The sequence below is a fragment of the Myxine glutinosa genome, chromosome 7 (assembly GCF_964187855.1).
Source record: "Myxine glutinosa chromosome 7, kmMyxGlut1.1, whole genome shotgun sequence".
Taxonomy (NCBI): domain Eukaryota; kingdom Metazoa; phylum Chordata; class Myxini; order Myxiniformes; family Myxinidae; genus Myxine; species Myxine glutinosa.
This window is the reverse complement of record NC_136267.1, coordinates 96,644,567-96,667,819: the sequence shown is the minus strand read 5'-3', so window position 1 is coordinate 96,667,819 and position 23,253 is coordinate 96,644,567. Positions and strand designations below refer to the sequence as shown.

The 23,253-nt window shown below is 47.6% G+C and overlaps 1 protein-coding gene across 1 annotated transcript in view; it reads right to left on the bottom strand.

Annotated features, from left to right (window-relative positions):
- The window catches only part of LOC137417442 (sodium channel protein type 1 subunit alpha), a 269,938-nt gene that overhangs the window by 135,993 nt on the left and 110,692 nt on the right, over positions 1-23,253 (bottom strand). Inside the window, 1 exon segment of the mRNA XM_078782028.1 lies at positions 14,191-14,661. Coding sequence (XP_078638154.1) covers positions 14,191-14,661 — 471 coding nt within the window.

Genomic DNA, 23,253 nt, shown 5'->3' with positions numbered 1-23,253 from the left:
ATTCTGCTCACAGGCAGACAGACGTACAGACAGGGGTAAAAAACATGACCTCTCTTCACATTCAGTGGCAACGGTAATGACAACAAAACCAGAAATTAGTACTTTGGGGGCAAAGAACACCAATTTGTCTGAACAAGACGACCATAGGCGGTCAGTCCACCATGCACCTTCCTGTGTGGCAATACGTTTGGAATGATAGCTAAAAGGCCTTCCATGAGCCTTTGGAAAAGAGATTTGTCATGAATAAGCCTTCAAAACACGAAACAATCCATACATGCCTGTTACGGATTTCTGTGAATGTATGTGAATTACTATTCAGGTCTTTGCTTATTAATGTGTAGTCGATTGAAGGTTGTTGTGATTAAAGGGTCAGGAGCCCTTCCGGGAAAAAGGAGACCGGAAACGGAAGAAGAAAAGACACGAGGTCCTGGAGAAGCGACGATCTTCTTCCTCTTCCTCGCCCAGCGCCGAGAAGAGTGGCATCGATATTGAGCAGCGTGGGGAAAGCTGCGTTTAAAAGCCCGTCTGGCGAGAGAAGTTACCGGGACGTGTAACTACCCTTTTACACGTCAAGTCGCCGTGGGTTCGTGCACGGAACCAAGCGTCCGGCACAGTTCACCTCACCGTCTACAAGGACGTGCACGGCAGTCGCCTTGGGCCTCGCACGCTTTGCGAGCCCCGAAGCCGCGATCACGAGCACCGACCTCGGTGGGCTGCCGAGGAGGTCTCCGCGGCAGCAGCTGTTCCCGGTACGGGACGTGCCCAGTGGAAGCACGTCAGGAAGGGTCCGTTCAACCGCCCACATGCGGAGATCGAACTACAGGAGTACGGAGACATTGTGAGAGACATTGACCATGGAGGGAGTCGGGAGTGGGGCTCACGTGAGGAATGTATAAGATGGCCATCTTAGAGTTATTGTAGATGAGTTTACATCTTTGTAATATTGATTGCTGATTGTTGATGGTTGTTGATTGCTCGGGGAATATATCATTGATTATTCCGGATCCTTGGTGTGGGGTTTCTTATTGATTGGAATTCATATTGATTGCGTTACGAAAGCGCATAAATAATAGATCTTTCTGGCGGAGTTCCTCTCACGGTCCGGGGGTCACCGAGACCAAGTAGTCACTGGGAGGACCACGTAACAGAATTGGGGGCTCGTCCAAATTACGATTTGCGGATTCGCAATTGGGTCTACGTCCGGGATCTAAAATTGTATAAAATAATAAAATAATATTTTTATTAATTAAAATTTATTAATTAAGTATTAATTGGTAAATTTTTGGGGAAATTGGGGGTAAAGTCTTGGGTGAAGGTTAACAGGTGTTAACGATAGGCACCATGGCGTTTGTGGCACAGAACTTTGCGGTAACCCCGAGTGAGGCACAGTTCCGAGCGTTACTAAAGTCGGACCTCTTGAAATTGGCCAAACATTTTAACTTGGAGGTCTGAACTAATTTGAGGAAGGCAGAGTTGCAGACCACAGTGATACAGTCTATGGTGGGATTAGGAACATGGGACGAGTTAGCCTGGGAGTGGCTACCCGAAGAACCAGAAGACGTTGAGCTCCGGAAACTGGAGTTGCAATTACGGAGCCAGGAACGGATCAAAGAAGAAGAAAGGAAAGCAGAAGAGAGGAGAGAAGAGAAACAAGCAGAGGAAAGGAGAGTGGAACGAGAACTCCAGGAAAGGTTAAAAGAAGAGGAAAGGAAAGCAGAAGAGAGGAGAGAAGAGAAACAAGCAGAGGAAAGGAGAGTGGCACGAGAACTCCAGGAAAGGTTAGCAGAAGAAGAAAGGAAAGCAGAAAAGGAAAGAGCAGAAGAAGAAAGGAAAGCAGAAAAGGAAAGAGCAGAAGAAGAAAGGAAAGCAGAAAAGGAAAGAGCAGAAGAAGAAAGGAGAGTGGAACGAGAACTCCAGGACAGGTTAGAAAGGATGAAAACAGAGGAAAGGAAAGCAGAAGCAGAGGAGAGGAGAGCTGTAAGGGAACTCGAAGCAGAGGAGAGAAAAGCGGAAAGGGAATTAAAGGAACGTGACATGGCGCTTCAGCAAGAAATTAAATTCAAGGAGCTGGAGTTAATGTGGGAACGGGGAGAGGTACCACCCTTGCTGACGGGGTCGACACCTAGCCAGAACACCTGGGATGTGGGCAGACATGTGAGGCTGGTTCCACCCTTCAGTGAAAAGGAAGTCGCTAAATTTTTTCCACACTTTGAGAAAGTGGCTCGACAGTTAAACTGGCCGGAAGAGGCCTGGACCATACTATTGCAAAGTGTGCTGGTGGGAAAAGCTCAAGAGATTTATTCGGCGCTACCAATGGACCAATGTGCAGATTATGAGGTATTGAAGAAGCACATCCTCAAAGCCTATGAGTTGGTTCCGGAAGCTTACCGGCAAAAATTCAGGAATGCCAGGAAGAGGGAGAGTGAGACCCATGTGGAGTTTGCCAGAGTGAAAGAAAACATGTTTGATCGGTGGTGTGAGTCAAAAGGAGTCGGGAAAGACTTCAAAACATTGCGTGACTTGATCCTGGTGGAGGAATTTCAACAGTGTGTCCACGAGGACATCAAAGTGTACCTGCAGGAAAAGAAAGTACCAAAGTTGTGGGACGCAGCCACCATGGCAGATGATTATGCCTTAACACACCGGATAGGGGTCCACGAACCTAACTCCTCGCCTAGATCTCCGCAGGGGAGGTGGGGAACAGCAGGTGCGGAGAACGACAATACATGGCGGCGGCCTCGAGATGATTATGCGGACAACGTTGATACCCGAACTGTTCGAAATCAGGGGGCTACGGGCCCAAGACAAACTTATTTTTCGGGGGGCCTGAGGCAGACCACGAGTTTTTCCTCCGGGCCTACTTGCGCTTTTTGCAAGAAACCTGGACACTTGATGTCCAGCTGTTACCTCATGAAAAAGGAAAACCCAGAGCGGAGTCCGACTATTACCACTCCGAATGCGATGGCAAGCATAAGAAATCGCCCACAGAAGAGTTACCAACCGTTTATTTATGAGGGGTTGGTCTCACTCTCACTCAAGGGAGACTTGACTAACCCAAGACCGGTTAGGGTTTTGAGGGACACAGGAGCCCATCAATCCTTAATGCTTGAAGGCATTTTGCCATTGTCAAAGAGTACCGCAACTGGTGATAGTGTTCGGTTACAAGGGATCGGTGGCTGTGTTAGTGCCCCACTTCATGTTATCCATTTGGAATCCGATTTGGTGTCAGGACCGGTCACCGTCGGTTTACAAGCCACGCTTCCTGTAGAGGGAGTATCTGTGATTATCGGGAATGATTTGGCCGGGGGGCAAATTTATGGTAACCCGAGGGTGGGTAAAGAGCCCCGCAGGGGAAATAACACCACCCCCGCTCGGGATGGCGACAAAAGTTCCAAGTTATTTGTCGGGGGACTGAACTTCAACACAGAGGAAGAAGTTCTGACCTCTGTCTTCAACAGATATGGGCCGCTGGTGGAAGTGTGGGTGGTAAAAGACAGGGAAACGCAACGGTCACGAGGGTTCGGCTTTGTCACGTTTGCAAGCACAAGAGACGCCAGAGAGGCAGAGAAGAATTGGAATGGTAAGGCTTTGGAGGGTCGGACCATAACAGTAGGGAAGGCCTTTCGTAGGCGTCGAGAGGTCTACAGAAGAGGACAACTTGGCGGTAGTTTTGGGGTTGGCAGCAGCTGATATTACTATGGAGGCTCCCCGAGTTACGGCACCTCCCGAAAGAATGAATGTCAGAGCACTGGCCGAGAAGGAGACCGCCAGTCAGGTAACGGCTGGGACAAGGGGTCCCACCGTAACTGTTAGGAGTCTGGAGAAGTTGAAGCACTAGATACGAGGGAGCCGCCGAGCCAGGGCTCCTACACGGACTAACCGTGAACACCACGTTCTTAAAGGCGTCCAGGTCGTGAACTTTCCTGCACGGACTAACCGTGAACTCCACGTTCTTAAAGGCGTCCATGTAATGAACGTTCCTCCCCGGACTAACCGTGAACTCCACATTCCTTAAGGCGTCCATGTAGGGAATACTCAGCTGGGCCTCCCGAAAAAGTGCTATCAAAAGGTTTAACGTTGGGGCTTTGGTCACCACCTCTTAACCGTCAGTCAAGATAAACTAGAAGTGGTTGACGCTTGGTCCAGAGTGAATTAATCTAGGGGTTTTGTGAAATTTTGTTGGCCGGCACAGAAAGTTTTCGCTGGGTTCAAACTTTCTTTCTTGAAGGGGGGGAGTGTTATGGATTTCTGTGAATGTATGTGAATTACTATTCAGGTCTTTGCTTATTAATGTGTAGTCGATTGAAGGTTGTTGTGATTAAAGGGTCAGGAGCCCTTCTGGGAAAAAGGAGACCGGAAACGGAAGAAGAAAAGACACGAGGTCCTGGAGAAGCGACGATCTTCTTCCTCTTCCTCGCCCAGCGCCGAGAAGAGCGGTATCGATATTGAGCAGCGTGGGGAAAGATGCGTTTAAAAGCCTGTCTGGCGAGAGGAGTTACCGGGACGTGTAACTACCCTTTTACACGTCAAGTCGCCGTGGGTTCGTGCACGGAACCAAGCATCTGGCACAGTTCGCCTCACCGTCTACAAGGACGCGCACGGCAGGCGCCTTGGGCCTCGCACGCTTTGCGAGCCCCGAAGCCGCGATCACGAGCACCGACCTCGGTGGGCTGCCGAGGAGGTGCCCGCGGCAGCAGCTGTTCCCGGTACGGGACGTGCCCGGTGGAAGCACGTCAGGAAGGGTCCGTTCAACCGCCCACGTGCGGAGATCGAACTACTGGAGTACGGAGACATTGTGAGAGACATTGACCATGGAGGGAGTCGGGAGTGGGGCTCACATGAGGAATGTATAAGATGGCCATCCTAGAGTTATTGTAGATGAGTTTACATCTTTGTAATATTGATTGCTGATTGTTGATGGTTGTTGATTGCTCGGGGAATATATCATTGATTATTCCGGATCCTTGGTGTGGGGTTTCTTATTGATTGGAATTCATATTGATTGCGTTACGAAAGCGCATAAATAATAGATCTTTCTGGCGGAGTTCCTCTCACGGTCCGGGGGTCACCGAGACCAGGTAGTCACCGGGAGGACCACGTAACAATGCCACACATCATTAATTACAATGATTGCTCACAGATTGGGTGTGTAACAAGGACGAATCGATTGAATTTTTGTGAAGATCCCAATACGGATCCGGATACAATATCTTTTTAATTCCTAAGTAATTCTTCACCATTGACTGGTAGGGCCAAAAATGATATATTACATGATATTAAAAAAAGTTGTGGATGACTTATGACAAAACTGTTTGGATGTGTTAGTTAGGTGATGAGAACAAGCTGGTTCGATGTTAGTACATGTCCGGCTCCCGATCCGGCCTATAAGTAGGATAAAACCGTAAACTGTTCAGCCTGGCAGAGGTATGCTCTCTACAGAGTGCCATTCTACTTAACTTTGTTTTACAAGTCCCAAACATTTTTAAGGAGTAGTAGGATATGAATGCTTCCATACCTAAGAAAACTCTGGACAGGTTGTTGCAACTCTGGCACAGGATGCTATAGGTTATAAGCAAATAGTTTGGCCAGAGTGCTGCCACACAATCCCCTTCTCTTGTGAACAACACCATGCAATCAATCATTAGCCGCCACCAGTGAATGTGAGTAGGATGGCATAAACTCAGCATATCTCTGAAGGATGGCATTCTAAACATTTATGCAATTCCCTGCCTGTGAATTGCACGAGTGATGGTTCATAGTCTGGTGGGAATGAAACCCAGACAATATAGCACAAGGTTGAGGATGATATACCCTTGAGATAGTCTGTTAGCCATCCATCATTTAGGGGAAAACTAAATTTTTTACCTGACTGATGCTGATATGATGTCATCACAACATGTTGTTAGAGGAATAATGAGTTATCATGGGAATTAATTTGTGTTTCGGGGGGGGGGGGGAGGGAGAAGAGTGGGAGGGGCTGTGCACATGTATTATAAATGAATCAACTCTTTTGAGTGGGAATTAAAGAGCTTGCGAACAGTTGCTTCTCCTCGCTGTGATGCCAACTTCCAACTGCCAGCATGGGCAGTGTGTGGCACCAAAGCAATCTGTGTCAGCAATGATGTGACAAGCAATATGGAATTCTGTAAATTTTCAAGCACTGCAGCAAATGAGGTTAATGGAAATTTAGATTCATAAACAAAATAATTCATAGGAAAGTCTAAAGGTGGCTCGGAGTGTGGACAATCTTATTTTCAACCACCTCAAAAGGAAAAAGGTCGAGAGCAGGAGCACCAGATTCCATGGAGTTCATTTTGAAAGCTTAAATACACAACTCGTCAAATGTTGCATTAATTGATAACCTTTTATAATTGATGGGATTATTTCCAAATGACCCTGTAATGGTGGCTGCATTGATGAAATCATCAGCCATGTTTCATCACAACATAGAACATTCAGGCAAATTAGCACAGATTCATCATGTTTAGCTGTTAGTTTACAACAATTTTATCGGCATTTTCAGGACATATTCAACACTTTGAACCTGTAGAAATAAAAAGCATCAGTTTTCAGTTTAAAACATAGTCATGCCAGCAATGTCAATTGAAATAGGAGTTCAAGCCTCTTGGTTACTGCCCCACATCTACAATGGCCTACAAAAGTGTTCACCCCTCTAAAAAGTTTTCACATTTTGATGAACCCTGAGCTTATTTCATGATACTATCAAATCAAACTTAACATATAGGGTCTTCAAATACTACTCCAAAGTGATAATGCCAAAAAATGCAGATCAAATGTGAATAAGTTAGATTAACAGAAAAAAAATCAGATGATTCTCAGTTGCATAAGTATTCAAACCCTTTGCCTAATTAACCCTAAATCATTTCAGAAGTAAATTCTTTGTTTGAAAGGTTACAAAATAAGTGTAATAGGTTTCACCTGTATGTAATCAGTGGTTTAACTTAAAAATTAAGCTCCCCCGCTTATCGAAGGAGTTTTAAGGTGCAACTCACTTGGTCAACCAACAAGGCAAACATGAAGACCAAGGAGCTTTCAAAAGAAGTCAGACATAAAGTGGTGGAGAAGCACCATTCAGGAGAGGGTTATACGAAGATTTTAAACTCACTCATTATCCCTTTGAGTACAGTGAAATCCATAATTGAAGAAATGGAAGACGTATTGTACCACCCAGACTCTACCCAGATCAGGTTGCCCATCCAAACTCAGCAGCCATCAAGGAGGAAACTGTATCAGGGTGTCACTGTAAATCCAACAATGACTTTGTAAGATCTGCAAGGCTCTATGTCTGAGATAGGGGGTCAGTGTTCATCGATCAACAATATCCTGTTCCCTTCACAAAGCTGGCCTCTATGGACAGAGGCAAGAACAAAGCCATTACTGAAAAAGACATCAAAAAGTTCATATTGAGTTTGCAATAAAGCATCTTAATTATATTGGAGGCATGTGGAGAAACGTTTTGTGGTCAGATGAGACAAAAATTGAACTTTATGTTCTAAATTCAAAATGTTACATTTGGCGCTTGCCTAACACTGCATATCACACAGTCAACACCATCCATACTGCTAAGCATGGTGGTAGCAGCATCATGTTATGGGGCTGCTTTTCATCAGCAGGGACTGGCCAGCTTGTCAGGATAGAAGGGACAATGGATGGTGCAAAGTACAGGATTATCCTTGATGAAAACCTGCTTGAGTCAGCCATGAATCTGAAACTGGGTAGGAGAATCACATTTCAGCTGGACAATTATCCGAAGGACAAAGCTAAAGTCACACTGGAGTGAATGAATAATAAAAAAAGTTATTGAGTGACTCAGTTAAAGGCCTGACTTGCACCCAATTGACCATTTATGGTGAGACTTGAATATTGCAGTCCATCAACGATCCACATTGACCTTGGCAGAACTAGAGCAATTTCCACGTGAACAATGGGCAAAGATTTCACCATCTCACTGTGCAAAGCTGGTAGAGACTTACCAACAAACTGACCTAAAGGTGCAACTCACTTGGTAGTCCGGCAGCTAAGCTAAATATAGCATAACCATTGTGCATTTTGTGAGGAAAGCACCAAATTTGGCACACTAGTAGACTATCATATTATGAAAAGATCTCGATATTGGGCCATCTCAGATTCAGAGATTTGATTTTTGCAAGATTTGCAGATTTTGCAGATTTGCAAGCTGAGATTGCAACGCCAGGGACGGCCAACTCCTTCCTGCGAGCTGCCCACGTCACCCGCACAAGAAGAGCTCATCAAATCACTGCAGTGGCACTGCACATCCTGCAACACCGTGCGTATGAACGCCACTGTATGACATATGCTGATGATGCAGAAGACCTGCCTGAGTTCGAAGACTGGTGTCACCAGAGAGGAGAAGACATTCCCAACTTTCAGTACTGGGCAACTGTGCTGGAACTAGAGATGTTGGTACTGGTCTACGTGCGTTCTCTGCGGCAGGCTTCATTCACGATGTACCTTGATGCCCTGACGGAACTGGTCCCATGGTTCCATGCCTTAGACCACACACACTATGCCAGGTGGGTCCCTGTTCACCTGAGGGACATGGTTGCACTCCCAATGAAGCACCCAGATGTAGCCAGAGAATTCAGGGCTGGCAACTTCACTGTACAGAAGACGAAGAAGGTGTTCTCTTCGATCCCAATCGACCAGGCACATGGACAGAATAACGCCTGCATCAAAGGAGATGGTGGAGCAATCGGCCTTACTGACAACCCAAGTGCCCTGCGGCGTTGGATGATTGCCGGGCCAGAAGTTGCCAGGGCCATAGAAGAGTTCCAAGATGGCCATCAACACTGGGGGAGGCGAGAGGACACACGTCATCACGACCAGACACCAAGTGTACAGACCTCTTTCGCCAAGGATGTCCGCGCCCTTGTCAGCGTCATAGAAGAGCTTGGCAACCCCTTTGAGGAAGAGAGCATGGATCTGGTTGTCCTTGACACAAAGGAAATTGCAGGTCCTGCTGCAGTTGAGACTGTCAGGAATGTGAAGAAGATTGGCCAAGAGCAGTTCCAGGCTTTCACCAGAGAATGCCTGGTGGAAAGGACCAAGCTAATTGATGATGCAATTCGTCGGAACAAGCTGAAGGTGTCATTTTGGAAAATGGCTGCCACAGCCATCAGGGGCTGAATTTGAGATGGCCCAATATCCAAATCTGTTCATAATAGGATAGTCTACTAGTGTGCCAAATTTGGTGCTTTCCTCACAAAATGCACAATTGTTATGCTAAGTTGCCTCACTATGGTCAGTTGCAACTGGCAAAAGATGCAAATACTTTTGCAACCAGTGGATTTTGTTTTTATAAATTTTACAGGTATTCCTGACATGTAGCCTCTTTAACTATAACAGTGTTTTGTTTGATGTCTTCGGTTATGAACAGAAAAGTTCATTTGGAAAAATTGTTTCTGCATAATTTGCAATTCATCTAAATGTGACATTATTGGTAGAGGGTAAATACTTTTGCAGATCACTGTAAGAGCAGGTCATTGACTGAATGATCTCAGGAACTAGTGATGAAGCTATTCTCTTTGTGATTGATACAGTAGTTGCTCATGAAAATGGATCTATTGTGTTTAGTCAAGAGATAAATAATGCAATTTGCTAATTGCTGCTGTTGAATTAATGAAGTATAGATGTGTCTGCCCCGCACCGATTGGTTGTGCAAAAGAATATTGATCTCCATGAAGTGGTGAACCTAAAACCATCTTGGCCACAATCCCCAAAAAATGATTTGTCCTTTGTAGACATGTAAAGGTGAAATATGAGTTGTTTCTAGTGGTAAAACATCTATGAGAAAGTTTTTCAGCAAAAGATCCATTGAAACGAGTAATTATGTTTTTTGTGACAACTTTCCGTTGCTGTGAGGGGGTCTACGAGGTTATGGTGGAAGAGGGGAAGAGGTATTTGACATTTGTATGGTCATTTGATTGATTACAATACTCTAATTGCCATGAAAAAAACATCAATATATCTAAATCTGGACTAAATACAATTACTACATTAGATTCAATGGTGATTAACTTATTCGCATTCCCAAAAGAAGCCATTTTATCATACCTTCCAGACAATTTACAACTTCGTTCAAACAATTAGCTTTTTGTTCCGGTAAAGTAACATTTTTCTCGAGAATCTCTTGTGTGATCATTACATTCCCATATTGTACTTCACACTCGACAAGGCCTAACTTAATTACTTACTGTTTCTTATGATATTTCAGATCCATAGTGAAAAAATTACGTTTCCATTACAAATCTTCAAATAACCTGTAGTTGGGAGAGTTCTTACTCAATGTACTATCAGCTTAGGCAATAGACTCGGGGTTACGCTCAGACTCTGGAGCGCTAGTGGTCAAAACGTTGCACATTTGCCAAACCCCTCGAGGTGATTGCTGTAGTTTGTCATGGCTTTATCGAGTGAGTTTCGGTTACTTTCTGGGACAGATTTTTTGTTAAATCCCTTTGATCGTTCATAAATAAGATACCTGGACAAAAAGTTGCCATTTAATAATAAACTTGAACATAAACTGTTGATGCAAATTAACCAGTCGTGTGCACACAGTTGAGTATCTGATCAGTAGAAATGCTATGACAGCACTTGTTACAAGCCATAGTTTTATTGTATTGCATAAAGGAGAGGATTTGCCTTACTTTGAATGACAGTTACATACTTTGGTTCGGATCAATGGGGACTTCAATAATAAAGGTGACAGAAGAGACAAAACTATAAATCAAAGTCCAGTGTGTCAAGCTGACACCACCGCAAAACCCATCCAACTAGAGACTTTTATTTTGACAGTACCTCTCGTCGAAACGGGGTTGGACAAGCAAACCTACATTGGTTTATAATCAAAACTATAACAGCACTCGATAGAGGCCATACCTCTGCCAGGCTGGACAGTTTGCGTTTTCTATCCACTGATAGGCCGGATCTGGATCCGCACCTGTACCAAAATCTAATCGGCTTGTTCTTGTAACCTCCCAAATCAACAACCTACTTTTGCCATAACTCGTCCACGACCTTTTGAGATATGATGCTATACATTGCTTTTGGCCCTATCTCTCAATAGTGAAGAATCATGTAAAAATTATAGTATCCGGATCCGGATCACCACCAAATTCTAATCAATTATTTCTTGTCATACACCCAATCTTTCCACCAAGTTTCATCAAAACCATCCACAACTTGAGATATCCTGCTCACAGACAAACAAACAAACAAACATATGAAAAATCACTCATTGAGCGACACTTGGCAAAACAGAACAAAGTAGAATGGCACTCAGTAGAGCATCCTTTTGACCTCAAAAATAGTTGGTGGTTGAATTCAGTTAGCCGATCTGAAAATCCGATTCAAATTTCAAATCAATCGGATGAAAATTGACGATTTTAGAAATGTGAAAAAGTGGTTGACCTTTGGCCTATGTTGACCTTTTCACCTACGCTGATGTCTAAATAGTTAGTGGTTGAATTCAGTTAGCCGATGTGTAAGTCCTATTCAAATTTCAAGTCAATCTGATTAAAATTGAGGATTTTAGAAAAATTGAAATTGTTGTTAACCTTTTGGCCTATATTGACCTTTTGGCCGATGCTGATCTCAAAAATAGTTGGTGGTTGAATTCATTTAGCCGATATGTAAATCCTCTTCAAATTTCAAGTCAATTGGATGAAAATTGAGGATTTTATAAATTCAAAAATAGTAGTTGACCTTTGGCCTATGTTGACCTTTTGGCCTATGCTGATCTCAAAAATAGTTGGTGGTTGAATTCATTTAGTCGATATGTAAATCCTCTTCAAATTTCAAGTCAATCGGATGAAAATTGAGGATTTTATAAATTCAAAAACAGTGGTTGACCTTTGGCCTATGTTGACCTTTTGGCCGACGCTGATCTCAAAAATAGTTGGTGGGTGAATTCAGTTTGCCGGCATGTAAATTCGATTCAAATTTCAAGTCAATCGGATGAAAATTGAGGATTTTAGAAATTCGAAAATAAGTGGTTGATCTTTGGCCTATGTTGACCTTTTTTGCCCATGTTGATCTCAAAAATAGTTGGTGGATGAATTCAGTTGGCTGATATGAAAATCCCATTCAAATTCCAAGTCAATCGGATGAAAATTGAGGATTTTAGAAATTGGAAAAAAGTGGTTGACCTTTGGCCTATGTTGACCTTTTCGCCTATGTTGACCTCAAAAATAGTTGGTGGTTGGTTTCTTTAAGCTGTTATGCAAATCTTATTCAGATTTCAAGTCAATCTGATGTAAATTGAGGATTTTATAAATTTCAAAAAAGTAGTTGACCTTTGGCATATGTTGACCTTTTGGTCTATGCTGATCTCAAAAATAGTTGGTGGTTGACTTCAGTTCACTGATATGTAAATATTATTCACATTTCAAGTCAATCGGATGAAAATTGAAAAAAAGAAATTTTAAAATTTCAAAATAGTTGGTAGTTGGACCTTTGGCCTATGTTGACGTTATGACCCATTTTGATCTCAAAAATAGTTGGTGGTTGAATTCAGTTTGCTGATAAGTAAATCCCATTCAAGTTTCAAGTCAATTGGATGAAAATTGAGGATTTTAGAAATTCAAAAAAAAGTGGTTGACCTTTGGCCTATGTTGACGTTTTGGCCTAAGCTGATCTCAAAATTAGTTGGTGGTTGAATTCAGTTAGCCGATATGTAAATCCTATTCAAATTTCAAGTCAATCGGATTAAATATGAGGATTTTAGAAATTTGAAAAAAGTGGTGTGTTGACCTTTTGTCCTTTTGACCTCAAAAATATATATGATTTTGTCGGACCACGAACTCTAACATTTGTTGAAGTCTCGTGAAGATTGGTTTAAAATTGTGACCTGTAGGCAAGTATGTGAGCGGACAGACAAACACACAAACAAACACACACACACACACAAACCAGAGTGATCAACATACTTGCAAAAAAAAAAAAAAAAATTTGCCAAGTAATAAACAGACGGGTGAAAACATAACCTCCACCCATATTCGGTAGCAGAGGTAACAACTGCTCATACGCCCACACCAGAAAAAGTAGAGAAGCAAGCATGCCAGTGAAGAAAATAGTAGAAAAATCAATCAATAATACAGTGCAGTATTAAAATGCTTGATAGGGGCAAAGCTTGGATTGCACATGTGTATTTGCCCCCAAATTTTCTGTGCAGAATTATTTTCACACAAAGGTTAACGTTGCAATAAAAACTTTCAAAAGAAATTTTTTTTTCAACATCTCATCCAAACCTGAGACAAAATAGTGTAAATCCACTAATCAATATAATTCTGATTATAGTTGCTCTTTTGTAATTGAAGATGGCAGTTTACACATGATAAGCGAACACATGGTAGACCAAATTGTTTATAGTGTAGGAGCAACAGCTGCTTCCTGCACAGCAACCACACTCTGAGATAGCAAGCATGTAGCCTTGTGTCAAGGAATACCCCAGAAGCCCAGACCACTTCCTATCGGCAACAAGCATAACAATTACCCCAGAAAGGCACCTGCCAACCAACTAACAATGGGTTTCCACTTACTGCTAACCGACAGAGGCATTTGGAGTAAGGCATTATAGCACTCAGTAATCAAACCCAAATCCTTTTGTTTGCAAGGTGAGTGAACTATACACCTTGCCACTAGACTCCTATAATTATGGTACACCTGAAGAAGAGGACCAATCAGAAGTCCAGAGAAAGGTAACCTGCACAAACTTTTGAAACAATTAATTGAAGGGGACACCTATTTCTTACATATTCATAAATGGTACAATTTTTTAAACGTTTCACCCCACTGCAACTTGCACACCTCTGCAACTTGCACAAACGCCACATCCAACACCCCTTCCCTAGAGTCAATGTGAAGTATGATAACAATAAAACAATATGACAAGGAAATAAAATGTAACCTGACAGTGAAAATACAGAACAATACGCCAATAGATAATGAATAATGAATATATACAACACAATGAAAGAACGAGGCAATAGGACAAACAAAAGGTTAACTTGGCACAATGAGTTAACTCAATGAAAGTCAATTCAATGAATGAGAAGTTATGTTTTTGGGAATAAAACTTTAAGGAAGAGAAAAACGCTTTCAACCACCCTACCTCATCCCCTCCCCTCCCCCCTATTGAAAGGAATAAAATACCTCTTTGCCTCCCTCAATTTCTGACTCCGTTGTTTGTTCATCCTCATCTTGATTGTCAAAGTCTGACTCTCCGATGGCAATTGGAACCTGCACGCTCAGGGCAGGGCTGGTCAGGAATCCCAGTCGCTCGACGTCCAGAACATGGTGGTTCTTCATGTTGTTTGGAAGTCCACTGGCCATTCCATTACCATCCTGCATCATTCCTTCCATCTTACTGTCGTCGTGGTTTCCCACATAGTTGTCTGACTTGTCCTGCATGAGAACATCCAACGCTTTCATCTCCTCGCTGTCCTTGTTCATACAAAGAGCTTTCAGAACCAGGTTCCTGATGGCCTTCTTCGCCAAACTGATGCCATTTTCAATGCGGCTAATTGCGATCTGCAAATTGTTCAGCTCTCTGTCGTCATCCCCACCAGCGAGGTTATCTCCACTGAATGAACTCAGCAATAGGGCCAGAAAAAGATTGAGAACCTGGAAATAAAGTCATGATCAGTTTAAACATTTGAAACATTTGAAAGCAAATTGCATGAAGTTTCCCTGAAATGCTAAAACACAAAACATGTTTGTTGAGACGTTTGTGGTAAAGTTCCACGTATCTATTAAAATATTGTTATGTCGGTGGGGCAGAGATACTTTAGACCAGGTAGATTTGTGTAGGTAACATGCTCTGACTGTCGTGAAGAAGAAGAACCACCACCATGTAATAAGTAGAGGCCCTGTTTAGCCCGAATGTTGGATGAAGTTGTATATTTGTCCCCATTACGAGGAATGGAGCATGTTAACTAGTTATAGGGATTATGTTAACTACTTCCCTGTTCGTCATTCCCTATGTGATTGATCCTTTGTCCCTTATGGCACCGCAATAGACACTAGTGAGAATGGCAATTAAAGCACATTAAATAATAATAATAAAACAAACCAGAAGCCAGTTCTGAGCATGGTTGATGGGATACCACCAGCTACATCACAACGAAGGTCAGGCAGGCCGAGAGCCACACCAGAAGGGCAGTGATTGGGTGGGAGTTGACCAACAGGAAGGCCAGAGCAAGAAGCAACTCGCTGATTGGAAGAGAAGCGCCAATGATGTCAGTGGTGGGACGTAAAAACCGCGTCTGGCCAGGATTCTCTCTCTTCTCCCTCTTCTCTTGTGCCTTCTCGTGCATCTGGTGCTGGATGTGAAAAGAGACGGTTGAGCGCTGACGATTCTCCCCCCCTTGTCTTCACGTTCTGGACCTCGGTGCAGGTGGTAGTGTGCCAAGACCTTGCTGGGAATTGTGAGGAGGCCGAGTTGCGAACGAAGAACTGGGAACGATGAACGACGCGTGGGCAAACGCTCGGGCCTGGGCGCTTGAGGCTTAGTTCCGCGGACGGACTTCGCGCCAAGGCATGTTCGCGTGCACAGACCTTCAGGGCCGTTCGCGGACAGACAAGACCAGCCGATTGAGCTAAGTGCACAATAACCCCACATATGTATTTTCATTTATTCTTCCCTTCATCTGTGTTCAAGTCTGGTGTGGGGGATGTCCCTTTGAGGAATTTAGTTTACCCTCGCGTTTCTTGTTATCGGCATTTCTTTCAATAAACCCTTTTGTTATTTTTGCACATTTTAAATCCGCCTCGGTTTGAGATATTTTTCACAGGTTCGGGAACTGCCGGCGGACCACAGGTAAGCTCTTCAGTTTTCCCTTCTCTTTCTTCCTCCGTATATACAGTCAAGTGAAAAAGTAAGTACACCCCATGTAAAGTTTTGACTTTTTCAACATATTTCAACATACAGCTATTTGATCTTCATTTCAACAATATTAATAGATAAAGGTGATATAATATAACAAATATCATGAAACATTTACATTTTGTAGTCCATTGTATAGTTAAAATAAACATAAATGCAAATTTCGCATGTGGAAAAAGTAAGTACACCCTTGGCTCTAATAGGTGGTATTGCCCCCTTTGGCAGAAACAACCTCAAGTAGGCATTTCTTATAACTGTCTACCAGTCTCTGACATCGACTGGGAGAAATTTTTGCCCACTCCTCCATGCAAAATTCTTTCAGCTGTGCGATGTTTGAGGGATTTCTTGCATGCACAGCTCGTTTCAAATCCCCCCACAACATCTCGATGGGATTTAGATCCGGGCTTTGACTTGGCCATTCCAGAACCCTCCATTTCTTTCTTTTCAGCCATTCCTTGTTGGATTTACTGATATGTTTAGAGTCATTGTCATGTTGCAAGGTCCACCTTCAGTTGAGCTTCAACTTTCCGACAGATGGCCTCACATTATCCTCAAGCACCCTCTTGTACAATGAAGAATTCATAGTGGATTATATGATGGTGAGCTGCCCAGGCCCTGATGCAGCAAAGCTGCCCCAAACCATAATATTTCCACCACCATGTTTTACAGTTGGTATCAGGTTCTTGTGGTCAAATGCTGTCTTTGGTTTTTGCCAAACATGTCTTCTGGTACTGTGGCCAAATAGCTCTACCTTTGACTCATCTGTCCAGAGCACATTGTTCCAGAAGTGCTGGTCTTTGCCTAGGTGTTCATTGGCAAACTTTAGTCTTGCCCTGATGTTCTTTCTGGACAGCAAAGATTTCCTCCTGGCACACCTCCCATGTAGATCAAATTTGTGCAGCCTCTTTCTAATGGTAGACTCGTGCACTTTGACATCAACAGTGGCAAGAGCTACCTGTAGGTCCTGTGATGACATTCTGGGGTTCTTAGAGACTTCTTTCAGCATCTTGCGGTCTGCTCTCGGGCTGAACTTGCTGGGGCGGCCTGGCCTGAAGAAGTTAGCAGTTGTTTGGAATCTTCTCCACTTGTAGATGATCTTCCGGACAGTCGAAGGATTGATTTCAACTTGTTTGGAGATCTTTTTAAATCCCTTCCCAGACTCGTAGGCATCAAAACCTTCTTTCTGAAGGCCTCAGAGAGCTCTTTTGATCTCGGAATGGTGATGCCGCACACTTCAACAACAAAGAGCAAACCAAACTAAATGTCTGAGGTTTAAATAAGACAGGTTCCTCCAAGATCCTCTCTAACGATGTTCTTGTGGCGGACACAAAAGCCCACTGGCATGGTGACATCATTCCGCGCACCAAGCGGGCGGTGGCCACGCCCGAGGGGTAGGCGTGGCCTCATGATATACACCGGGCGCGCAGCCCGGAGCGCGCCAGTGTTACAGTGAGCTCCTGAAATAAAGACGCTTATAAGTTACCGCTTGTCCGCTTCCTCCTTGCTCGCAAGCAGCGCGCGTAACGCCGCGCTTTACTGGTGACCCCCTTGACGTTGGATCTGCCGGAGCGATCCTTCCACACGCGACGCCATTGCCATGGCCAACTTCATCAAACTTCCCGAATTTTGGGAGGCTCAGGCCGAAGTCTGGTTCGTCCAGGCCGAAGCCCAATTTCAGCTTCGGCACCTCACCGGCGATGACACGCGCTATTGCCACGTCGTCGCCTCCCTCGGGCCCGGCACGGCCGCTCGAGTTGTGTCCGTCCTTCGCCACCCACCGGACGGCCACAAGTACGAGGCACTCAAGCGGCTACTTCTAGCCACGTTCGGCCTCACGGACGACGCACGGGCCGACCACCTCCTGGATCTCCCCGAGCTCGGAGACACGCGCCCGTCGGTCCGAATGGACCATATGCTGTCACTGTTGGGCGATGAAGCCCCCGGTTCTCTATTCCGGGCGCTTTTCCGTCGCCAACTTCCAGCGCAGGTTCGCCTCGCGTTGGCCGGGACCGGGCTAACGGAACCCCGTGCATTGGCAGCCGAGGCGGACAAGTACTTCGCCGCTTCGGACACGCGGGCGAGAGTCGGCGTGGCCGTCACGGCCCTCGTGGCTGATGCTGCTGATGCTGCTGCTGATGCTGCTGATGCTGCTGCTGATGCTGCGGATCCACAGCATCAGCTTATACAGCATACGCAGCATGCTGATACGCACCTCGTGACCGCCGCCACGCCCCGCCCACCGCTGCGGAGAAAACCGCCACCGCGGGGAAACCCGCCAACTCCACCGGCCTGGCGGAGCCAGCCGCGCTCCTCCAGCTCCACCACCTGGTGCTGGTTCCACGCCAAGTTCGGCCACGAAGCTCGGCAGTGTCATCCGCCATGCTCCTTCAACAGGTCGGGAAACGCCTGGGCCGGCGCTCAATAGTGGCGATGAGCGCCGGCCGTTCGAGCAGCCTGCTGTTCATAACGGACACCTTCTCCGGGCGCCGTTACCTGTGCGACACGGGAGCGCATGTGAGTGTCGTTCCCGCCGGCACGTCAGACAAGCACGCCGCGGGTGGGGGCCCCGCGCTGCTTGCCGCGAACGGGACGCCCATCCGTACGTACGGAAAACGCTGCCTCTCTCTGCGGTTCGGAGGGCAGGTTTTCCGATGGACGTTCGTCACCGCCGACGTGCCCATGGCACTGCTTGGCGCGGACTTCCTGTGCGCTAATGGGCTCCTGGTCGACGTCAAGCGCAGACGTCTTGTCCAGGCCGAGACGTTCAGCTCGCTCGCTTGTGCGTTGCCCAGCTCAACGAGCGGCTTGCCAAGCGGCTTGCCGAACGGTTCGGTTCCGGCCACGTTGGTCTGTACGCTTCCGGCAGCGGACGCATTCACCCGCCTCCTCGCCGGCTTCCCGGCCCTCATGCGGCCCACCTTCTCGGCGGGGGCCGTCAAGCACGGGGTGGCCCATCACATCCCCACTGTCGGGCCACCGGTCTACGCCCGGGCACGCCGCCTCGAGCCGATGAAGCTGGCGGTGGCAAAAGCGGCGTTCGCTACCCTGGAGCGACTCGACATCGTTCGGCGCTCAGAGAGCGCTTGGGCGTCGCCGCTGCACATCGTGCCGAAGCCCGGCGGGGGATGGCGACCGTGCGGGGACTATCGCCGTCTCAATGACGCCACGACTCCCGACCGCTACCCCGTCCCCCACATTCAGGACTTTTCCGCCCGTTTGGCGGGCATGTCCTTCTTCTCGAAGGTGGACCTCATACGCGGCTACCATCAGGTCCCCGTCAGGCCGGAGGACGTCCCGAAGATGGCGGTCATCATGCCATTCGGACTCTTCGAGTTCCTGCGCATGCCCTTCGGTCTGAAGAATGCGGCTCAGGCGTTCCAGCGACTGATGGACAGCGTCCTGCGTGACTTGGATTTTGTCTACGTCTACCTGGACGATATCCTCGTCGCCAGCGCGTCCCGCAAAGAGCACCTACGCCACCTCCGCACGCTCTTCGAACGCCTGGGCCAGCATGGCCTGATTGTGAACCCCGCAAAGTGCCGGTTCGGCGCCACCATAATCGATTTTCTGGGGCACCGTGTCACCAGGCACGGAGCCGTCCCCCTGCCGGCCAAGGTGGAGGCGGTGAAGGGGTTTCCGCGCCCCTGCACGATCAGAGGGCTGCAGGAGTTCCTGGGCATGGTGAACTTTTACCATCGGTTCCTGCCCCGTATCGCCCAGCTCCTGCGCCCCCTGCACGAAGCTCTCCGAGGTAAGCCGGGCAAAGGCGACGTTACCTGGACCGAGCAGATGGACACGGCGTTCACGGGCGCGAAGCTCGCCTTGGCTAACGCCACCATGCTCGCGCACCCGGCGCCCGATGCACCGATCGCCCTCACCACCGATGCCTCGGACTACGCGGTGGGCGCGGTGCACGAGCAATGGGTGCGTGGAGCTTGGCAACCGTTGGCGTTCTTTAGCCGGCAGCTTCGCCCGCCCGAACGCCGTTACAGTACCTTCGACCGCGAGTTGCTCGGGCTTCACTTGGCGGTCAGGCACTTCCGCCATCTGCTCGAGGGCCGTGCGTTCACTGCCTTCGTCGACCACAAGCCGCTGATCTTCGCGATGGGCAAGGTCACCGAGCCGTGGTTGGCCCGGCAGCAGCGTCACCTCTCGGCCATGTCCGAGTACACGACGGACATCCAGCACGTCGCGGGGAAGGACAACCCGGTGGCGGATTGCCTTTCCCGGGCCGTCGCCCACGCAGTCCACCTCGGCATCGACTATGCCCGGATGGCAGCGGACCAGGCCGCTGACCCCGACGTCCAGGCCTTGCGGACCGCCGTCACGGGCCTCCGCGTCACCGAGGTGGCGTTCGACGGCGCGGGCGCGGCCCTCTTGTGCGACGTCTCCTTCGGGCGTCCTCGCCCCATCGTGCCCGCGGGCTGGCAGCGCCAGGTGTTTGACGCCATCCACGACCTGTCCCACCCGGGCGCGAGGGCCTCCCAAAGGCTGATCGCCGACAAGTTCGTCTGGCATGGCCTCCGGAAGGCCGTCCGCGGCTGGGCCAGGACGTGCCTCGCGTGCCAGCGCGCCAAGGTGCACCGGCACACCCAGGCCCCGTTGGCCCCGTTCACGGTGCCGGAACGCCGGTTTGACCACGTCCACGTGGACCTGGTGGGACCTCTGCCCCCCTCGCGGGGTTTCACCTACGTCCTCACCATGGTGGACCGCACCACCCGGTGGCCGGAGGCCGTGCCCTTGGCGTCGACAACGGCGGCCGATGTCGCGCAGGCTTTCATCGCCACCTGGGTCGCCCGGTTCGGCGCCCCCTCAGACATCTCGTCCGACCGCGGCCCCCAGTTCACCTCGGAGCTCTGGGGGGTGGTCGCGCAGGGGCTCGGGGTCCGGCTGCACCGAACCACGGCCTACCACCCCCAGGCTAACGGCCTGTGTGAGCGATTTCACCGCTCATTGAAGGCCGCGCTCCGGGCCACCCTCCGCGACGGCGGCTGGGTCGACAGGCTCCCCTGGGTCCTGCTGGGCCTCCGGACGGCGCCCAAGGAGGACCTGCGCGCATCCGCGGCGGAGTTGGTCTTCGGGCAACCGCTGCGGGTGCCGGGCGAGTTCCTCCCCGACTCCACGGCACCATGGTCCGCGGCACAGCAGCGCTCCGCTCTGCAAGAGACCGCCCAGAGGTTCGCCCCGGTGCCAACGGCATGCCACGGGCACCCACCGACGCACGTCGCCCCGGAGCTTCGCACGGTGGAGTACGTCTTCGTCCGCCACGATGCCCACCGGACACCACTGCGGCCCCCGTACGACGGGCCTTTCCGCGTGGTGGAGACCGGGGCGAAGCACTTCACCCTGGACATCGGCGGTACTCCTGACCGCGTTTCGGTAGACCGCCTCAAGCCGGCCCACCTCGACGTGGACCATCCACCGCCAGTGGCCCGACCCCCACGTCGGGGCCGTCCCCCTGCGGGCGGACCCCCGGCACCGCCCAGCCCCGCCGCCCGCCGGTCCTGCACCCATCCCAGGGGCAGCCAGGGGCATCCCACCTGGCATCCCTGCACCCCGGACGCCACCGATCGCCAGGGGGCGCTTCGGCCGGGTCATTCGTCTGCCCCGCAAACTGGCCCTCCAGGTGCGCGGGAATTCTGGGGGGGGGCACGTGTGGCAGACACAAAAGCCCACTGGCATGGTGACATCATTCCGCGCACCAAATGGGCGGTGGCCACGCCCGAGGGGTAGGCGTGGCCTCATGATATACACCGGGCGCGCAGCCCGGAGCGCGCCAGTGTTACAGTGAGCTCCTGAAATAAAGACGCTTATAAGTTACCGCTTGTCCGCTTCCTCCTTGCTCGCAAGCAGCGCGCGTAACGCCGCGCTTTATTCTAATCATTTGCACCTGAGCTGGTGCACCTGATTCTAATTTTAGGTATTTGAAGTAGTGATAAATGTAGGGGTGTACTTACTTTTTCCACATGCAAAATTTGCATTTATGTTTATTTAAATTATACAATGGACTACAAAATGTAAATGTTTCATGATATTTGTTATATTATATAGCCTTTATCTATCAATATTGTTGAAATGAAGATCAAATAGCTGTATGTTGAAATATGTTGAAAAAGTCAAAACTTTACATGGGGTGTACTTACTTTTTCACGTGACTGTCTTGTAAAATCCGCATTTGATCAGCCGCCTCGGAGTTAAAAGCTTGCTTTGGCTATCCGTCATCCCTGTGGTGTTCACCTGGGGAATCACATGACAATTTTAAAAAGTAGCATGTCTTCTGACCTCCTTCTCACCCTATATCTTTGCAAACTCTTTTTCTTTTTACGGCATAGCCCATTAGGCAAAGCCGTCTGGAACAGTGTTTGTCCGTCCGTATGTATGTATGTTCCCTCAAACGTATACCAATCAGAGCTGAGGATTTGGTCATATGACAGTGTGATATGATTACGTCTGATGTTATTTAGGCAGTGTGGTGGCGGCTGACTCTGCACACTGCCATTTTGATTCCAATTCGTTCAGGCTGAATATATCGTCGAACCTGTCTTATATCACAATCGCCATGCTCTACCGCAACGTTTTCCATTCAGTGTGAAACACAAACAAACCGATTGTCAAAATGACCATCAAATATCGAAAGCACAGACGTTACGCCTCTTCCATCAATACGGTACGTAAAGGGCTTAAGCTGCATGCCTCACCTTCGGACCGCTTCGGACAAATTAAGCCCATGTTTCTTAATACAGTAGTGTATCGTTTCAGTAATATCGTTTTAGTAATAATAATAATAATAATATTGTAAATATCACCATAACACTTTAATCCCAATGTCATGAACACAAAATTAATGGATTGAAGCGGTGTATGGTTCATGAATCAATGATGAGCGGTGTTCAGCACTAATATTAATAACCGCAGTATAATAACAGAGAATAAAAGTTAAGGAAGTAGCCTCGGTTTTTAATGGTAATATCATTTTTGAAATAATGATAACGTAACATTAATATTATAGTAAATCTAATTGTAACACTAATCCCTTCGTAGTGACTGCAAACATACTGAAAGTTAAAATATGTCATCTTCGACATATTAAAGTAGCGGCAGTTTTGTGTCAGCTACGTCATTACGTTTATGATGTCATTACGACGGCTGACTCCACCGACCGACATTTTAATTTACGAGTAGGCCGACACCCGCACACTACAGGAGCTGCAGGAAGGGTCATTCCTCTTTGGGGGACATATATTACAGTCGATCTATGGTCGGGTCTCAAGAACACTGGGTGTGTATTCATTTACCAAAGTTATTGTGGAGATATCGCCAAGTGGTTTAAG